The sequence below is a fragment of the Podarcis filfolensis genome, assembly GCF_964270895.1.
Source record: "Podarcis filfolensis genome assembly, chromosome: 11".
Taxonomy (NCBI): Eukaryota; Metazoa; Chordata; class Lepidosauria; order Squamata; family Lacertidae; genus Podarcis; species Podarcis filfolensis.
The window spans coordinates 7,084,012-7,100,320 of NC_139613.1; the positions used below are offsets into that span (position 1 = coordinate 7,084,012).

General features: G+C 42.4%; 1 protein-coding gene across 2 annotated transcripts in view; it reads right to left on the reverse strand.

Moving 5' to 3' along the window:
- RIT2 (Ras like without CAAX 2) overlaps positions 1-16,309 on the reverse strand; it is a 261,056-nt gene that overhangs the window by 167,219 nt on the left and 77,528 nt on the right. For both annotated transcript variants that reach the window (XM_083575907.1, XM_083575906.1), the window contains exons 3-4: positions 9,870-9,943; positions 2,868-3,059 (exon numbers count right to left, since the gene is read on the reverse strand). In XM_083575907.1, coding sequence (XP_083432033.1) covers positions 2,868-3,059; positions 9,870-9,943 — 266 coding nt within the window. The remainder of the gene's footprint in view (positions 1-2,867; positions 3,060-9,869; positions 9,944-16,309) is intronic.

Sequence of the window (16,309 nt, forward strand, 5' to 3'; positions counted from 1 at the left end):
GGCGGTCGTGTATTCCGTCCGATGCCTGCTTGGCGGGAGGCCATGGCACGACCCTCGGTGACATCAGGGGGTGAGCCTATAGTTGGATTAGCATCAACAGGCTCCACCTACTGTTGAATAAACCCACCTCCTATAGTCATCCAATGCCTAAGCCAATACCTTTTCACTGCTGTAATCAATAAAGTTGTGGCCTTTCCTTGCCCATTAACCTTATATCACGTGTCCTTGTGTATTTATTTCACTTAGCGGGGGTCGGGCCCTCGATCCACAAGTGTAAGTTCTCGGCCTTGCTTTAGACTATGAGTGAGTCGCCTATCTTGAGACAGGGGCCAGGTAGGAATTTTTATCCATTTGGCAAATTGGCACTGGCCACTTGGTTTTTTGCCTACCCCCTTAGCAATCGCCACAACTTTCCAGGTTTGGCGGTTAGGCATTGGCTTAATTTTGCGTGTGGAGGGGAGGTGTGGCCATCACCTGCCCCTCAATGATCAAAAGGTATTCTGTTAAAGGGATCTGGGGGTCTCGGAGCTCGTCCAAAGTCCGATTGATGGGCTAGGGCCATGCCGGGATCACAGGAACCTTGTGGTAAGCTTCTGTTGGGCAAGACCCCAGTGTTGCTGCCCCGATGGGTTTACCTACATAGACACTGCCAACTGAGATAGTAGTCCATTATAGTCTTCAGCCAATGCCTATGCCAATACCACTCACATTTAATTTGCAATCAGTAAAGTTGTGGCCTTAATGTTACCCATCAACCTTAATTCTGTGTCCGTGTATAGTTATTTCACAGGGGGCTGGCTTGGGGCCTCAAGACACAAAATGCTCCACAGCAATTTGTGCATTTGGTCAGAAGAAGGGAGCTGGGATGACATCCACACCATAAATTTAAAGCATGTTTATGCCACTTTAACAGTCATGATGAATTCTGGGAACTGTAGTTAAGGGTGATGACGTCTCGGAGGTATAGTTCCCTGCACCTGTTACAAACTACAGTTGCCAAGATTATCCATGGGCTTTAAACCAGAATAAGAATGCTCTAAATGCAATGTGTGTATGCGACCATAGAATCTGCTTGTTTAGATCAATTTTTATTCAAAAAAGAATTCATGGGGCATTCAGTACCCCAATGCTTTTATATTGCTTGAGTAAAACAAAAGTATCCCAAATAGAGGAATCAGCAGGGAATTCATTGATGCATGGATAAATGTGTCTGATACATCTTCATTTTCAGAAGGGAAACTCAGGAAGAGACCTTAAAATTGCTTACGTTGATCATTTTCATTGGATTTTCTTTTCTCCCCCCCCCCTTTTTTTTTAAAAAAAACTCCAATACAAGAATTCAATTGCAATCCTTGGGATTTATTCCTCTACTCCAACACTTTTTGAAAGAAAAATATACAGGGGAGAGCTGCAAATGGCTGAAATATGGGTGTGGGTTTTTAAATTGCTATGCATGCAACAATATTCTAAAAGGACTATGTTATACATTTACCTCTGTGTAAATTAAGAACATAAGAAAAGCCCTGCTGGATCAGGCCAAAGGCTCATCATAGTCCAGTGGGTAACAGGAGGCCTCAGAAATGCACACAAGAAGAATATGAGCTTAACAATGCTGTGTTAAGCACACACACTACACTTTCAGCAGTCAGCTGCAGAGGTTTATGGCACCACTGATCAACTGGTTCTTTGGCATAACCCCTTAGTTCTCATCCCATGCTGTAGTCTTTGGTGAAGTCTAAGAGTATGTAAGGTAAGTGTGGGGCCAGCTCAAGAAATCTTGCTGCCTGAGGCCAATGAACCTCATCACCCACCTCAATACTACATATAGAAGCTAACTGAATTAGCAGTTGGGCTTCAGCGCTGATGATTCTCCACCACACATGAGGCAGCAGAGCAGATTAGGGGGTGACCTCACCATCGCCTCCCTTCTCCGATCTACAGGTAAGTCACCCTCATGCTAGTAGCAGGGGGCAGGCAAATGCTTCTGCCTTGCCCCACTGACTGCTTCTGCCATGCCTACTGGTAAAATTGACACCATGTAAATAAAACAACTGCCTATTCTTCCTCTTCCCCACTCCCTCTTTTTCTGTTACCTTCCTTCTGTTGCATTTTAGAGGAGGGGACTTTTTACACTTTGCACCACATTGATGATGTGCTGCCATAATCAACAGTTAATGGATAATGGCTTGGATCCAGAGTGCTGTGAGCTTTTGGGTTATTCCAATGGGGGTCTTCTTTTGGTGTGATGAGAAACTTCGTGGTGTTGATAGGAGGGAGACAAGAGTTGGAGGAAAGATGGCCAAGAGGCAGGAGGCAAAAGGACATGGCGACAGCTTCCAACTAACCTTTCAAATATCCAAATGGCTGTCACATGGCAGGTGGAGCAAGCTTGTTTTCTGCTGCTCCAGAGGGGAGGACCCAAACCAATGGATTTAAATGACAAGAAAGAAGATTGCAAATAAACATCAGGAAGAACTTTCTGGCAGCAGGAGCTGTTCAACAGTGAACATATTACCGCATAAAATAGTGGACTCTCCATTACTGGAGATTTTGAAGAAGAGGTTGGGAATTCTTTAGCAGTGATTCCTACCCTTGGAATCCCTTCCATCTCTACAGTTTTACGATTCAGGGAATCATTTCACCAATGCAAGGCTTTTCACACATGCAATAGAACCTCTTCCCTTTCAGTGAGCAACATTCATTTCCTAATTAACCGAAATGCCACATGCTGGACAGATGATCATTTTTCAGAAAGGCTGGTTGATGTTCAAACTCAGTTCACACCTGCAGTTAGAGTGGCATTCTGCGTGCTCCAGAGCCAACCCTTCTTATTATTCATTTTTAAAAATGGCAACAACTTTGCTTACCTGCCGAAACTCCTTGAGATCAATTTTGTTCCCCACCAGCACCACGGGGATGTCATAGGTATGCCGGACACGATAAATGAGCTCCTTGAATTCTGCAGCTTCTTGAAAGGACTGTCGGTCCGTGATGGAATAGCAAATAACGAAGCCCTCTCCACCTCGCATATATTGGTCTCTCATGGCTGTGAATTCTGCCTGCAGAGTAACATTGAGATGCTATATAATTTAGCAAGCAAAATAAAGAGCCTATAAAGAACAGAGTTGCTGAGAGTGTGCTTCTAAGGTAATTTCCCCCTCCTTTTTTCTATTTCAAAAGTGATTTTGCTTACCATTTTAACTAGCAGAAAAAACACAGGTGATTCACTTCTAATATTCATAAAGCATCCAGGTCTAATCCTCCACCCTTCTTTCCCTTGAATTATTTTTGTTTGTCTGGTTTCTTACAGTAAATAATGCAAAACTGTTAGCTGATTTTATTTCATTTTTAAAAGAAGAATATTTGAATTTGGATGTCTTGCATATGTGTTTTTCTTCTTGTTTTTTCCATTATGTCCATCTCTCTGCAATAGAGTCCAAAAAAAGGGAACCCAATAAAGCTCACCATTATTACAGTTTCACAGACCTGGAGGGCTTTTGAGGTTATATGAAGCTGTGGCAGACGAAGGTGATAGACTATATGGGACTGGCTGAGATGTCTGGTAGAATCCGTGACCAAGGAAAAGAGACGGTGGAAGAAGATTGGAAGAAATTTAAAGTTTATCTTAAGAACTGTTGTAAAATTAATGAGTGCTAAAATGTCATGGGTAATGTAAAACAGAATTGCAGTGACAAATAATTGGGTAAGAGAAAAAGGATTAAGGAAAGTGAATTATAAGTAATTGAAATTAGGGGTTGCTGGAAAAGTTTAAAACAGGGATGCAGAAAAGGGAGGTATGGGGAAGTCGTTGAAATAAGGTTTAAGAAAAAGAGGTTATGAAATTATACGTGTTTATATGTTTGTTTGTTTATGTATTGTCTTGCATTGTGTTTTAATATATGTTGGAAAATTAATAAAAATTTATTTTAAAAAAATGAGGTTATATGAAGCTGTCTCATTCCAAATCCGATCATTTCATAGGAAGTCGCTTTATACTGAGTCAGTCCATTGGGCTATCTAGCTTAGATCATCTGCAATGATTGGCAGCAGATCTCCAAAGTCTCAAGCAGGAATCTTCCACTTCCTACTTTGGGATGATGAGGATTGGACCTGGGACATTTCACATGCAAACATGTGCTCTACCATTGAGCTATGGAGCTTCCCAGTGATTCACACACACACACACACACACACACACACACACACACACACACACACACAAAGCTGCACTTCTGTCCTCTGCATGGAAAAAGCAGAATGGGACTTTGCAAATTACAGCAAATCAATTTGGAAATAACATAGACGTATTGTGTATGGGGCATGTTCCAATTCATGAAACCCTTTTCAAACCTTGCATTTTGAAGAACTGCCCTCTTTAAGAAGCGTTCTCTATATTTGCTATGTTTTCATTTTTTTCCAGAACAGAAAACCTTTCTTTCTTTCTTTCTTTCTTTCTTTCCAAACGAGAGCAGCAAGCAACGCTTCTTTACTAATTAAGCAAAATGCCACATTTGTGGCAGGGAGAAATCAAAGGAGACATTAGCATTCAGGATGCACTGAATATGAGCCACATTGTTATCTCATGTACACATGAACAGCAGGAAATGTAATGCTGAAAGTGCTGAACAGTATATTGTGGAATAGGCAGGTCCCTCACAGGAGCGCCAAGCAAAGTTTTGTGTTTAAAACACTATCAGTATCATGGCACCAAGGGGAGAGGATTAAAAAAGAAGTCTGGATTGGGGTGGCCAACATCTATACTTCAGAGACTACTTCATTCTCCAAAAAACACTGTCCTGGACTGGAGATCCAAACAGCAACCTAAATTGCCCTACAGGATAAAGGTAAAGGGACCCCTGACCATTAGGTCCAGTTGTGGCCGACTCTGGGGTTGCGGCGCTCATCTCGCTTTATTAGCCGAGGGAGCCGGCGTACAGCTTCCGGGTCATGTGGCCAGCATGACCAAACCACTTCTGGTGAACCAGAGCAGTGCACGGAAATGCTGTTTACCTTCCCGCCAGAGCAGTACCTATATATCTACTTGCACTTTGATGTGCTTTCAAACTTCTAGGTTGGCAGGAGCAGGGACCGAGCAATGGGAGCTCACCCCACCACAGGGATTCAAACTGCCGACCTTCTGATCAGCAAATCCAAGCTCTGTGGTTTAACCCACAGTGCCACCCGCATCCCTGCCCTACAGGATGGTCATGTTCAAAAGTTAGAACCCAGAAGACTTCACAGATTTTGTGTGCATTCATTCAGGTAGCCTGAGGTCATCACCTGGGGATGCTGAACAAGGAACATTTGCCACACAGAAGATTCCGCTCCATGAAATTGGTTGGTGGGGGGTCTTCTGTGTTTCAAGATTGCACAAGAGATCATTAGGAAATACAAAGGGAATCTTTGCTACTTGGACGGCAATGGTCCCGGGGAAGTACAACCCATTGACATGCGAAGGCTCTTTATATTCGACTAGAAGGCAGGAAAGGCAGAATTCATACTGGAATATTTATACAGAGACGCCATCTGCACAAAACAGCTGAACACTTGTAGGTTGCCGGTTGCCAGGGCAAGCAAAGCTGAAATAGCAGCACTCGGAAAACATGATTTCGGTCTTCTCATTTTTCTTCCCCTTAACAAAGTTTACAAAGGGAGACGGCAAATGGGAAAACGGATGAAGACAGCAGACAGCAGGTGGTATCTAGGACATGTGCGCAAGCAAATGCCATCTGTTCCTGGGCTTAAAGACTGAAGAACTGGACGAAGGATGTTCCCAAGAAAAGACCAGGCAGGCAACTGGCTGACAGTCTCCTTGGGACCGCTCCCAATTTTAGGGTTCTCTGAATTGGTTCTGTTTCACAAAATCAATACTTCTGCCCACATCTGCTCAAAGGTATCGGTAAGTCCCACACAGTAAAGGTGTTTTGGGTTGCAACCTCAATAGGTGAATCTACCTATAGCTTTCCCAAGTCAGCATTTTTATGCTTTTGCACATAATTCCATTGTGTTTCTTTTATATGTTAAACCAAAAAGTTTCTCAGGTGGGAATGGGGACCTCAGACTTGGAGGCTTTATATGCCCCCCAAGACTCTCCCTAGGCCACATAACTTTCTGAGCCACATCCCTCACTTTTGCACCCTCCTTGGGAACAGGCCTTAGGTTGCATAAGCACAATTTTGCATTAGTGTCTATGATGAGCTGTCCAAGGTGCTGATTTATGCCTTCACTGGAACAGACATGCCTAGATGTTATGTGTTGCAGGAGTTGGGAACCTCAGACCCAGACTCCAGACCCCTCTATTTGGCCCTCAAAACTCTCCCCAAGTGACACACTTTGCCTGCCCTACTTTATACCCTATATTCCTGGCTGGAATATATCCTTGATCTCTGGTCATGCTTCTTGCTTGCCTGTATGGAAGATAGAGGGGTATATGTGTGTGAAGAAACTAGCCTAATATACAAAGGTAAATTTTACATTCAGTGTTCTAGGTATTTTTTAAAAAAATGTAAAGTGTATTTTTTCTTGAAATGCACATTTAGATGTGTATCGCGATATGCTCAAACTGCAAATCACAACTTTTGGAGAAAGCAAAAATTCTACATTACTGAATTGCAGACCAGATCATTTCTTCTAGGAATATGAAAATATTGAGTTCCTCCAGCCTTGGTTCTGGATTCATCCGTTAAACAGAAGGGGTGGCGGTGCTCCTTCCCACTTGCAGTAAAATAGTTCTGTGCAACAGTGTCCCGCTTGGGAAATTTTGTCTTTCATATTAATGCTAATGGCTTTTTCCTTAAGGAGAAACACCTTGATCATTTTCTCTTAGATGCAGTCAGTGGAGCAAGATTCACTGTTGAATCTCCTTAAAGAAAAATAAAGTAAAAAAGAAATCCAGCTTCATTTGGTTTATTGCACACTATAAACTATGTGCTCTCTTCTCATCTGCATGCAGGATAGTATAAAATGGATTTTCACCTTAAATCACAAAATGCATCATTAATAGTAAAGGGAACGGATTAATAGCTCAGTCATTATGTTTGAGGAAAGAGCAGAAAGGACTGGAAGGAGAAGAAAAGGTCCCGAAGGAGTTTGAAGGTGATAGCTTTTTCTGGTAAGTATTGAGTCCCTTGAGACCTGTGGATCTTCTCTTACTTTGTCCTTCTCCTACGCTCCCCTTTCTGAACAAGGTATCTATGTATAAAAGTGGGATTTCAACATTTCATTGTTTTTTGTCAACATCTCATCACACTCTGGTGTAACCAAGAAGCAGGATAGAGAAGGCAAAAGCTCCATTGTGGAGAATCTGCTTTGAATGTAGACGATCCCAGGTCCTGCCCCAGGAATGCTCACTAGATTCCACCAGGGAATAGTCATACCTCAGTGGTAGAACATTTGCTCTGTGTGCAGAAGGTCTAAGGCTCAAACCTTGACATTTCCAGGTAGGGCTAGGGATGTCCCCTTGCTTGAAAACCTGGTGAGACATTGCTAGTCAAGGTGGACAATACTGAGCTAGATGGACGAATGGTCTATTTCAGTGTAGTGAAAGACCTTAGCTCCATGGTAGAGCAAGTTGCATGCAGAAGATCCCTGGTTCAATTGCTGGTATCCCCAGATAGGGCTGTGAAAGACTCCTGACTGTAACCTATCAATGGGTGATATGTGGTGTGACATGTCAGATTCCAATTAAAATAAAGGTAAAGGTAAAGGGACCCCTGACCATTAGGTCCAGTCGTGGCCGACTCTGGGGTTGTGGCGCTCATCTCACTTTACTGGCCGAGAGAGCTGGCGTACAGCTTCTGAGTCATGTGGCCAGCATGACTAAGCTGCTTCTGGCGAACCAGAGCAGCACAAGGAAATGCCATTTACCTTCCCACTGGAGTGGTACCTATTTATCTACTTGCACTTTGACGTGCTTTCGAACTGCTAGGTGGGCAGGAGCAGGGACCGAGCAATGGGAGCTCACCCTGTCGCGGGGATTTGAACGCCGACCTTCTGATCGGCAAGTTCTAGGCTCTGTGGTTTAACCCACAGCACCACCCGCGTTGTAATTATTACCATCCAATGTTGGAAATGTAGGTATTGAGTGAGGATTTACCCCTCCCAAGCCTATGATGTATAGCTAGATAGACAGATAGATAGATATAAACTTGATTGAATATCATTATATTATCATCCTTATCTAATTAATTATTTGCAATGATTAAATAATAGTTTTCTCTTGGCATAATTTGCCTGTAAATAAACACCCACACTCAACAGCTGATACCGTTTCCATTGCACCACTGAACTGACATTTCTCCCCAATCACCGGCCTTGGAAAGAAATTCTTATTTTGAAGCAATAATGCAACAGGTGGGAAAACAGTTTGCGAAAATTATTTTTATTTTATTAGAAGAAGGCATTTTAAAATATAACTATTGCCCAGAATACAATTATGTGGAAAGCTGCAAGAAGCTTAGTTTGAAATATGATTTATATAGTTTCTTGTAAATACTGAATACACTTCACTGTAGATTGTACACATCTTTAGGTTTTTTGGGGGGGTTGGGCGGGAACTGGGATCTTTTGTTCTTCAGGTAGTTATGCAAATAGGACTTTTACCTCTATTAAAAGTGTCCTGATTGCACTTAGCCACTATGAAACTGCACTTAACCCTTGTAGATTGCCAAAATGTTCAGTATCATCATACAGGCTCACTAGATATCCATTAAGATAGACATCAAATGTGTTTACGTTCTATAACATCTTTGAACACTGGAATGCAAAACATTAATTAGCATCAATAAACAAGAGCCCACAGAGACAGTGCAGGACAGATGCAATGATTGCCATTATCAATGTTCAATCTCAGGGAATATGATGCTTCAAAGGGGGGGAAGAAAGCATCCTAGCTCCCTGCCAGTGAGTTAATAAGATCTACCTTCTGTTTCCCATTCCTCTGACAACAATAACAAAAGCAAATGGGAGTCTCTGTACCTTGGAACAGATCCTCCACAACTGTTAGGTACATTTTCAAACAGTCTCTTGATCTCCTGTTCCTTTTCTAAATGCACCTCCCTAAACACAGTCACGCAGCACACTTCGCTGACTGCACACTGGTGATTGCCAAGGCATTGTCTAGCCAACACCCATTGATGTTATCAGGCAAAACCTGGCAGTTTTGGGGGATGTGGCTCTGTGTTCAGACTGAAGTTCTCACCTATAGAGGTGGTGGTGGTGGTGAGAAAGCAATGTGGCAGCCGCAAGAGTATTGTTAGCCCAGAAATGGAAGCAAGAAGAAATTCTGATGAAAGAAGAATGGCAGATGAAATTAATGGACTATGCAGAATTGGACAAAACGACAGGAAGGATTCAAAACCTGCGGGACCAGAGATTTACAGAAGATTGGAAGAAGTATATGAATTCCTATGCCCCACAAATAACCCAGAGATGCATTTTAAATAAAATGACACATTCGACTCATGTAAAAACACACTGATTCCCAGACCATCCGCAGACCAGATTTAGAAGGCGATTGGTCCGGATCCAGCCCACGGACCTTAGTTTGCCTACCCATGTTTTAGAGCAGCGGCTCTCAACCTGTGGGTCCCCTGATGTTGTTGGACTACAACTCCCATCATCCCTAAGCTCTGGCCTTGCTAGCTAGGGATGATGGGAGTTGTAGTCCAACAACATGTGGGGACCCACAGGTTGAGAACCACTGTTTTAGAGGAAGGGGAGTTCTCACCTTACTACACACACACACACACACACACACACACACACACACATGTATATGTAGGCTTCCCTTATTTTTTCAGTATCCTCACGCACACTCTGTGGCAACTTTCATTGGCAGCTCAAATTGTCCAGGCAGAGAAACTACTCACTTGTCCAGCAGTGTCCAGAATGTCCAAATAAGCAGGCTCATCATCTATACGTACTTGTGTTTTATAAGCATCCTCTGCAAGGGGAGAAGCATAAGAGAAAGGAAATAAACCATATAAGCAGGACTGCAGGCATTCTAAGCTAAAGGAAGAAAAAAGACAAAGTTGGGCAGCAATGCAACTTTAATTTCTGCAACGAGAAAGGAATAATTCTGCAACATGCATGAATCACGGAAATTTCCTTGCATAATTCATTCTTCTTATGACAACGGAGTTAGGAGGTGGTATGTGTGCTACAGTCTCCTATAGATAAGACTCCTATAGAGTCTTTTCAAAAGTGCCCTCCTCTTGCTGCCTGCAGAATGCTCTCCCCAGTGAGGCTGCTTTGTCATCTTTGATTATTTATTTATTAAGTTTATATACCGCCATTCATAGGTATATCACAGGGCAGCTCACAGCATAAAAATATAAAATGAGAAGATGGGATACCTAATAAAAAAAGCACAAGCACAAAAACAAATCAATAATCCTGGGCTCAAGATACTGCTCCATTTCAAATGTTTGATGAGATTAGATGTTCTTTTATGCCTAGTTGATTATCTCTGATATTTTATCTGCTGGGGTGTTGTAGTTTTCATAGAACTCTGTTGTTGTTGTTGTTTAATCGTTTACTCGTGTCTGACTCTTCGTGATTCCGTGGACCAGAGCACGCCAGGCACTCCCTGTCTTCCACTACTTCCCGCAGTTTGGTCAAACTCATGTTGGTAGCTTCGAGAACACTAGGAACCTAGAAAGCTGCCTTGCGTCACACTATTGTCCCAACTTGCTCCTTATTGGCTAAAGTGGCTGGCAGAGGCTCTCCAGGATTCCTAGACTGGGTATATTCCAAGCCCTACCCAAGATACCAGACACTGAACCTGGGACCATCTGCATGCAATGTAGATGCTCCACCAATGAGCTACGGACCTTTCCTAAGGAGCTGGTGAAGGCTGAACATTTGATCTGTGGAGAGGAGGAAGGTGTGCTTCATGTCTCATCGGCTGAAAAGCAGCTTGTGGGGGTCAGCTTTGGTTATTATTATTTAAATAAAACCTTTCAAAGTTTGCTTCCTCAGTCTATTACTTTTTCGGTTTAGCAAATTGGCTTTTATGCATGCATAACATTAAAAAAAAAATTCTACACAAACCGTTGCCTTCCCCCCCATAGTCATAGGCTGCTGTCTTCCAAGTGGAAAATAAGCACCAGCTAATATTTGTATAGATTATTTTGCTCCACTGTATATTTCACGCCCCGTCTTGTTATTCATATTTTCTTGTTAAGGTTAAATGGAGCCGAAGTGTCGGACAATATTTATACTGCAACATGGGCTGCAAATTATCTCTGTTGTTTAATTAAACAACAATGCAAGACAGGCGGTGTGTTTATGGTGATGGATGGTGTGCCTCGCTTGCGCAGTGAGCTGTGAGGCGAGGAGAAGGACTGGGAGTTCCCAACAACGTGCCTGAGAAAGACCATTTATCAGCAGGAACATATGGACAGTCAGGTCCTATGCTACAATCCAAACTAGCCCTCTGCACCTAAGAGCCCATCACTTGGGCTGCCTGATATTTGGTATCCCCAGATTGACCCTGCACCTTTAATCTATCCTGCTCATACACCTCTCTCAGACTTAAATATGAGAAGTTGCCTTTATCTATCCTCTTAGAGATCAAAGGAGCTAGACTAGTTACTTAGATTCAAACTAGAAACATTTATATCCCAATTCTGTACTTCCTAGAATCAACAACATTGCAATGCTATTACCTACAAGCATCTCTGTGTGTATGACTGAAACAGGTAAAATCTACTCTCCAACCAGTATGTACTAGCCAAATGCTCCTCATTCTGCATGCAAAAGGGTTTCAATAGTTAATTGGCCCTGTTATCCCCATGCATTAAAAAAAAAAATCATGAAAACTGATGAAGAAATAAGGAAATTGAACTTAAAACTGGAAATGCGAGGAATGGAGGGTGGATCAGCCCATCTCTAGCCATAGCTGCCTGGTCCCATCACCTCCTGGCAAATAGAAAGGGAAGAAATGGAGGCAGTGAGAGATTTTACTTTCTTGGACTCCATGATCAATGCCGATGGTGACAGCAGTGATGAAATTAAAAGACGCCTGCTTCTTGGGAGAAAAGCAATGACAAACCTAGACAGCATCTTAAAAAGCAGAGACATCACCTTGCTGACAAAGATCCGTATAGTTGAAGCTATGGTTTTCCCAGTAGTGAGGTATGGAAGTAAGAGCTGGTCCATAAAGAAAGCTGATCGCCAAATAATTGATGCTTTTGAATTATGGTGCTGGAGGAGACTCTTGAGAGTCCCATGGACTGCAAGAAGATCAAATGTATCCATTCTGAAGGAAATCAGCCCTGAGTGCTCACTGGAAGGACAGATCCTGAAGCTGAAGCTCCAATACTTTGGCCACCTCATGAGAAGAGAAGACTCCCTGGAGAAGACCCTGATGTTGGGAAAGATTGAGGACACAAGGAGAAGGGGACGACAGAGGACGAGATGCTTGAACAGTGTTCTCGAAGCTACCAGCATGAGTTTGACCAAAGTACGGGAGGCAGTGGAAGGCAGGAGTGCCTGGCATGCTCTGGTCCATGGGGTGACGAACAGTCGGACTCAACTAAATGACTAAACAACAACAACAATAAGGATTTGAATTATTACAGCAGTGTCCCAATGTGTAGCTAGGATTACATGCTGCCATGATTAACACCCCTACTTTCCATTTCAGAAGAGGGAAATCAATCTTACTCCAGGTTCTATCACACCTGCAAAATCTCCCCTCCCTTTGAAATCACCCAGCAGTGGCAGTCAAGTAGGACCAAGTGGTGCCTGTTATACAATATTGTTTTTGTTATTGATTTTTCTTTGACACACATTAGCATTCCAAAGCGCAATCCCTCGAAGATGTTGATGGAGCAAAACAGTGCATCTTCATTTGCTCGGTGTCCCTGCTCTTTAGTCTATACAGAGTTTAGTTGGTTAATTAGAATTCTTGGTGTTGAGCTTTGATTAGCCACATCTTAAAATCTCCTAGGACCCAGGTTGGGCCATCTTCCCCCCGTGGCACACTCAGGCAAGTGTCACATTACATGAAGGTTTCTGTCAGGCACTACAGGGAGGGACTATAAAATCTGCTTCGCATGCAGAAGATCGGAGGATCAATCCCTGGTGTCTCCAAGCAAAGAATCGGGTAGCAGAGAATGGAAGAAAGCTCTGCTTGAGAACTTGGGGAGCTACTGCAAGTCAGAACAAATAATAACAAGCTAGATGGACCAGACTTGTATCCTATGTTCCTGGTTTCATAGTTTACAGCATCTGGGACATTTTAGTTTATAGAAAATATGAATTAGAGGCAACATGGGAGAAGTTTACATGGAGGAAGTGGAGAGAGACAAAAGTCACTCTCTTTCATAACACTGGAAATTGTGGACATGCAATGAAGCTGAAGGTTGGATTATTTGGGACAGCTACACAGCACATTGCCAACAAAGGTCCGTATAGTTAAAGCTATGGTTTTCCCAGCAGTGATGTATGGAAGTGAGAGCTGGACCACAAAGAAGGCTGATCGCCAAAGAATTGATGCTTTTGAATTATGGTGCTGGAGGAGACTCTTGAGAGTCCCATGGACTGCAAGAAGATCAAACCTATCCATTCTTAGGGAAATCAGCCCTGAGTGCTCACTGGAAGGACAGATCCTGAAGCTGAGGCTCCAGTACTTTGGCCACCTCATGAGAAGAGAAGACTCCCTGGAAAAGACCTTGGTGTTGGGAAAGATTGAGGGCACAAGGAGAAGGGTACGACAGAGGACGAGATGGTTGGACGGTGTTCTGGAAGCTGCTAGCATGAGTTTGACGAAACTGCGAGAGGCAGTGGAAGACAGGAGTGCCTGGCGTGCTCTGGTCCATGGGGTCACAAAGAGTCAGACACAACTAAACAACAACAACACAGCACATAGTTAAAACTATGGGACTTGTTCCTACAGGAGATAGTTAAGGCCAACTTAGGTAGATTTTAAAGAGCATGGGCCAAATTCATGGAAGATAAGGCCATTGATAGCCACTAATTCTGACACCTGTCCTCTGCCTCCACAGCAAGAAGCAATATGCTTCTGAATACCAGTTGCTGTAAACCACAAGGGGTGAAGGGAGCCCTAATTTTGGACTTCCCAGAGGCATCTGCTTGGCCAGAGAAGGCTATTCTTATGCTAGATCAGTTCATAATCTTTGGGAAGGTGTGGTTTGGATGTGGTGATGCAGCAAATGACCAGATCTCTTTGAATTGGCCTCTGATAATTTCCAACATCCTTTGCGATTTATTCCAATATATCTTGAATCATTAAGCAAATTGATCCTCATTACTGTTATGGCAACTATATAAATGCAAATCAAGCTTGGCATGGGAATGTCTTTCTCTCTGCTATCTATGTATTTTTGTATTTACTTTTACTGCTCAATGGCTCAGAAGTTAATTCCCTTTGAAAAGCAAATTGTACCATTGGATATTATATTAAAATTAATTAAGTCCTTGAAATTCAATAGGTACTACACACAGCTGAAGTACTTAAGTCACCGATAAGGAAACAATACACATGCAAATAAATAAAACAAATTACCAAGAACTATCCAGAGTAATAAAAAATAAAATAAAATACTGACACTGTTCTAATTCTAAATCTTCCCCCTATATTGCAGAGGTCTGGCATGCTCAACTTCATTCAGCAGGCCTTACAAGACATTCTCTAATTTTGTTTTCTTTCTAAATGTGTCAAGCAGATTTCACACATTTGAAGCACATTTCTGGAGAGTTTCAGTTGTGGTTTCAGTGCTGGTCTTAACCCATAAAGACGTATAATAATAATAATTATTAATAATAATAATAATAATAATAATAATAATAATAATAATAATTATTATTTGTATCCCGCCCATCTGGCTGAGGCTCCCCAGCCACTCTGGGTGGCTTCCAACAAAGATTAAAATGATTAAAATACATTAAAATGTCACACGTTAAAAACTTCAGGGCTGCCTTCAGATGTCTTCTAAATGTCAGGTAGTTGTTTATCTCTTTGACATCTGGTGGGAGGGTGTTCCACAGGGAGGACACCACCACTGAGAAGGCCCTCTGCCTGGTTCCCTGTAGCTTTGCTTCTCGCAGTGAAGGAACTGCCAGAAGGCCCTGGGTGCTGGACCTCAGTGTCCAGGCAGAACGATGGGGGTGGAGGCGCTCCTTCAGGTATACTGGGCCGAGGCTGTTTATGCAGCTCAGGACCTCAGTCTTTGATGGAAAGCACCTCTCATCATGAATCTACCCATCTCCCAAGATCAACATATGAAGTCCTTGTCAAGAGAGTTGTGGGAAGGGAGAGACTCTTTTCAGTTGTAGCCCATCTGTGGAATACTCTCCCTGATAAGGCCTGATAAGGCCATGATCATGTTTTCTGCACCAAGTTAAAATGTTCTTCTCCTTGCATGCATTTAATGGGATGTAACTGGCTGGTTTTCTAAATACATCATTATCCTAATTGATTATTCCTGAAGATTTGTAATTCTATGAGGAAGGGAGTTTCGTTTTAATGCACAGTGAATATTGCTATTCCTTTGTTTTTAAGCTCTGTGGATTGTCATGAGATAACTTGAATTCCCCCCTTTAAAGAAAGGAAGTGGTGCAATGTGAGATCCAACGCAACAGTTGCGGTTGTGGAAGTTTGCTGCGGAACAGGTTGTGTAACAAGGAAGTATCAGATCTACAGCAATCTTTTGAATCATTGGGCCATTCTGGCTTTCTGCGACTCCTGTTGCATAAGCCATTCATTCCACTAGTGCACCTCTAAGGGACTTTAACTTAGCACTGTTTTGAGTTCCCCTCAATAACAGTGGGTACCAGAATGCAAATCTGCAGTTGATCTCTTCAAAAAACAAAAATTCAAGCCTTGAATTCTTACTTGAGCTCAGCTGTATCTTTAAAAAATGAAACTAAAAATTAAAGAAAGGATCAGAGGCAACCCTAGGGGTCCCTCTTTGGCCACAGCCATGCTGTCTCCCCTAGACATTTCAATAGCTGAGGCTGGCATCTCCCAAAATTTCTCTCTCTCTCTCTCTGGACTCAGCTATACAGCTGTAAATAAAATGTTTTAAGTGTGTTTTAAGTGCAATATACAATGTGACACTAGATGGCGATGGTAAACCTTATTGAAAATTCAATTAATAATAATAATAATAATAATAATAATAATAATAATAATAATAATAATAATAATAATTTATTATTTATACCCTGCTCATCTCCCTGGGTTTCTCCAGCCACTCTGGGCGGCTTCCAACGGAATATTAAAATACAATAACCTATTAAACATCAAAAGCTTCCCTAAACAGGGCTGCCTTCAGATGTC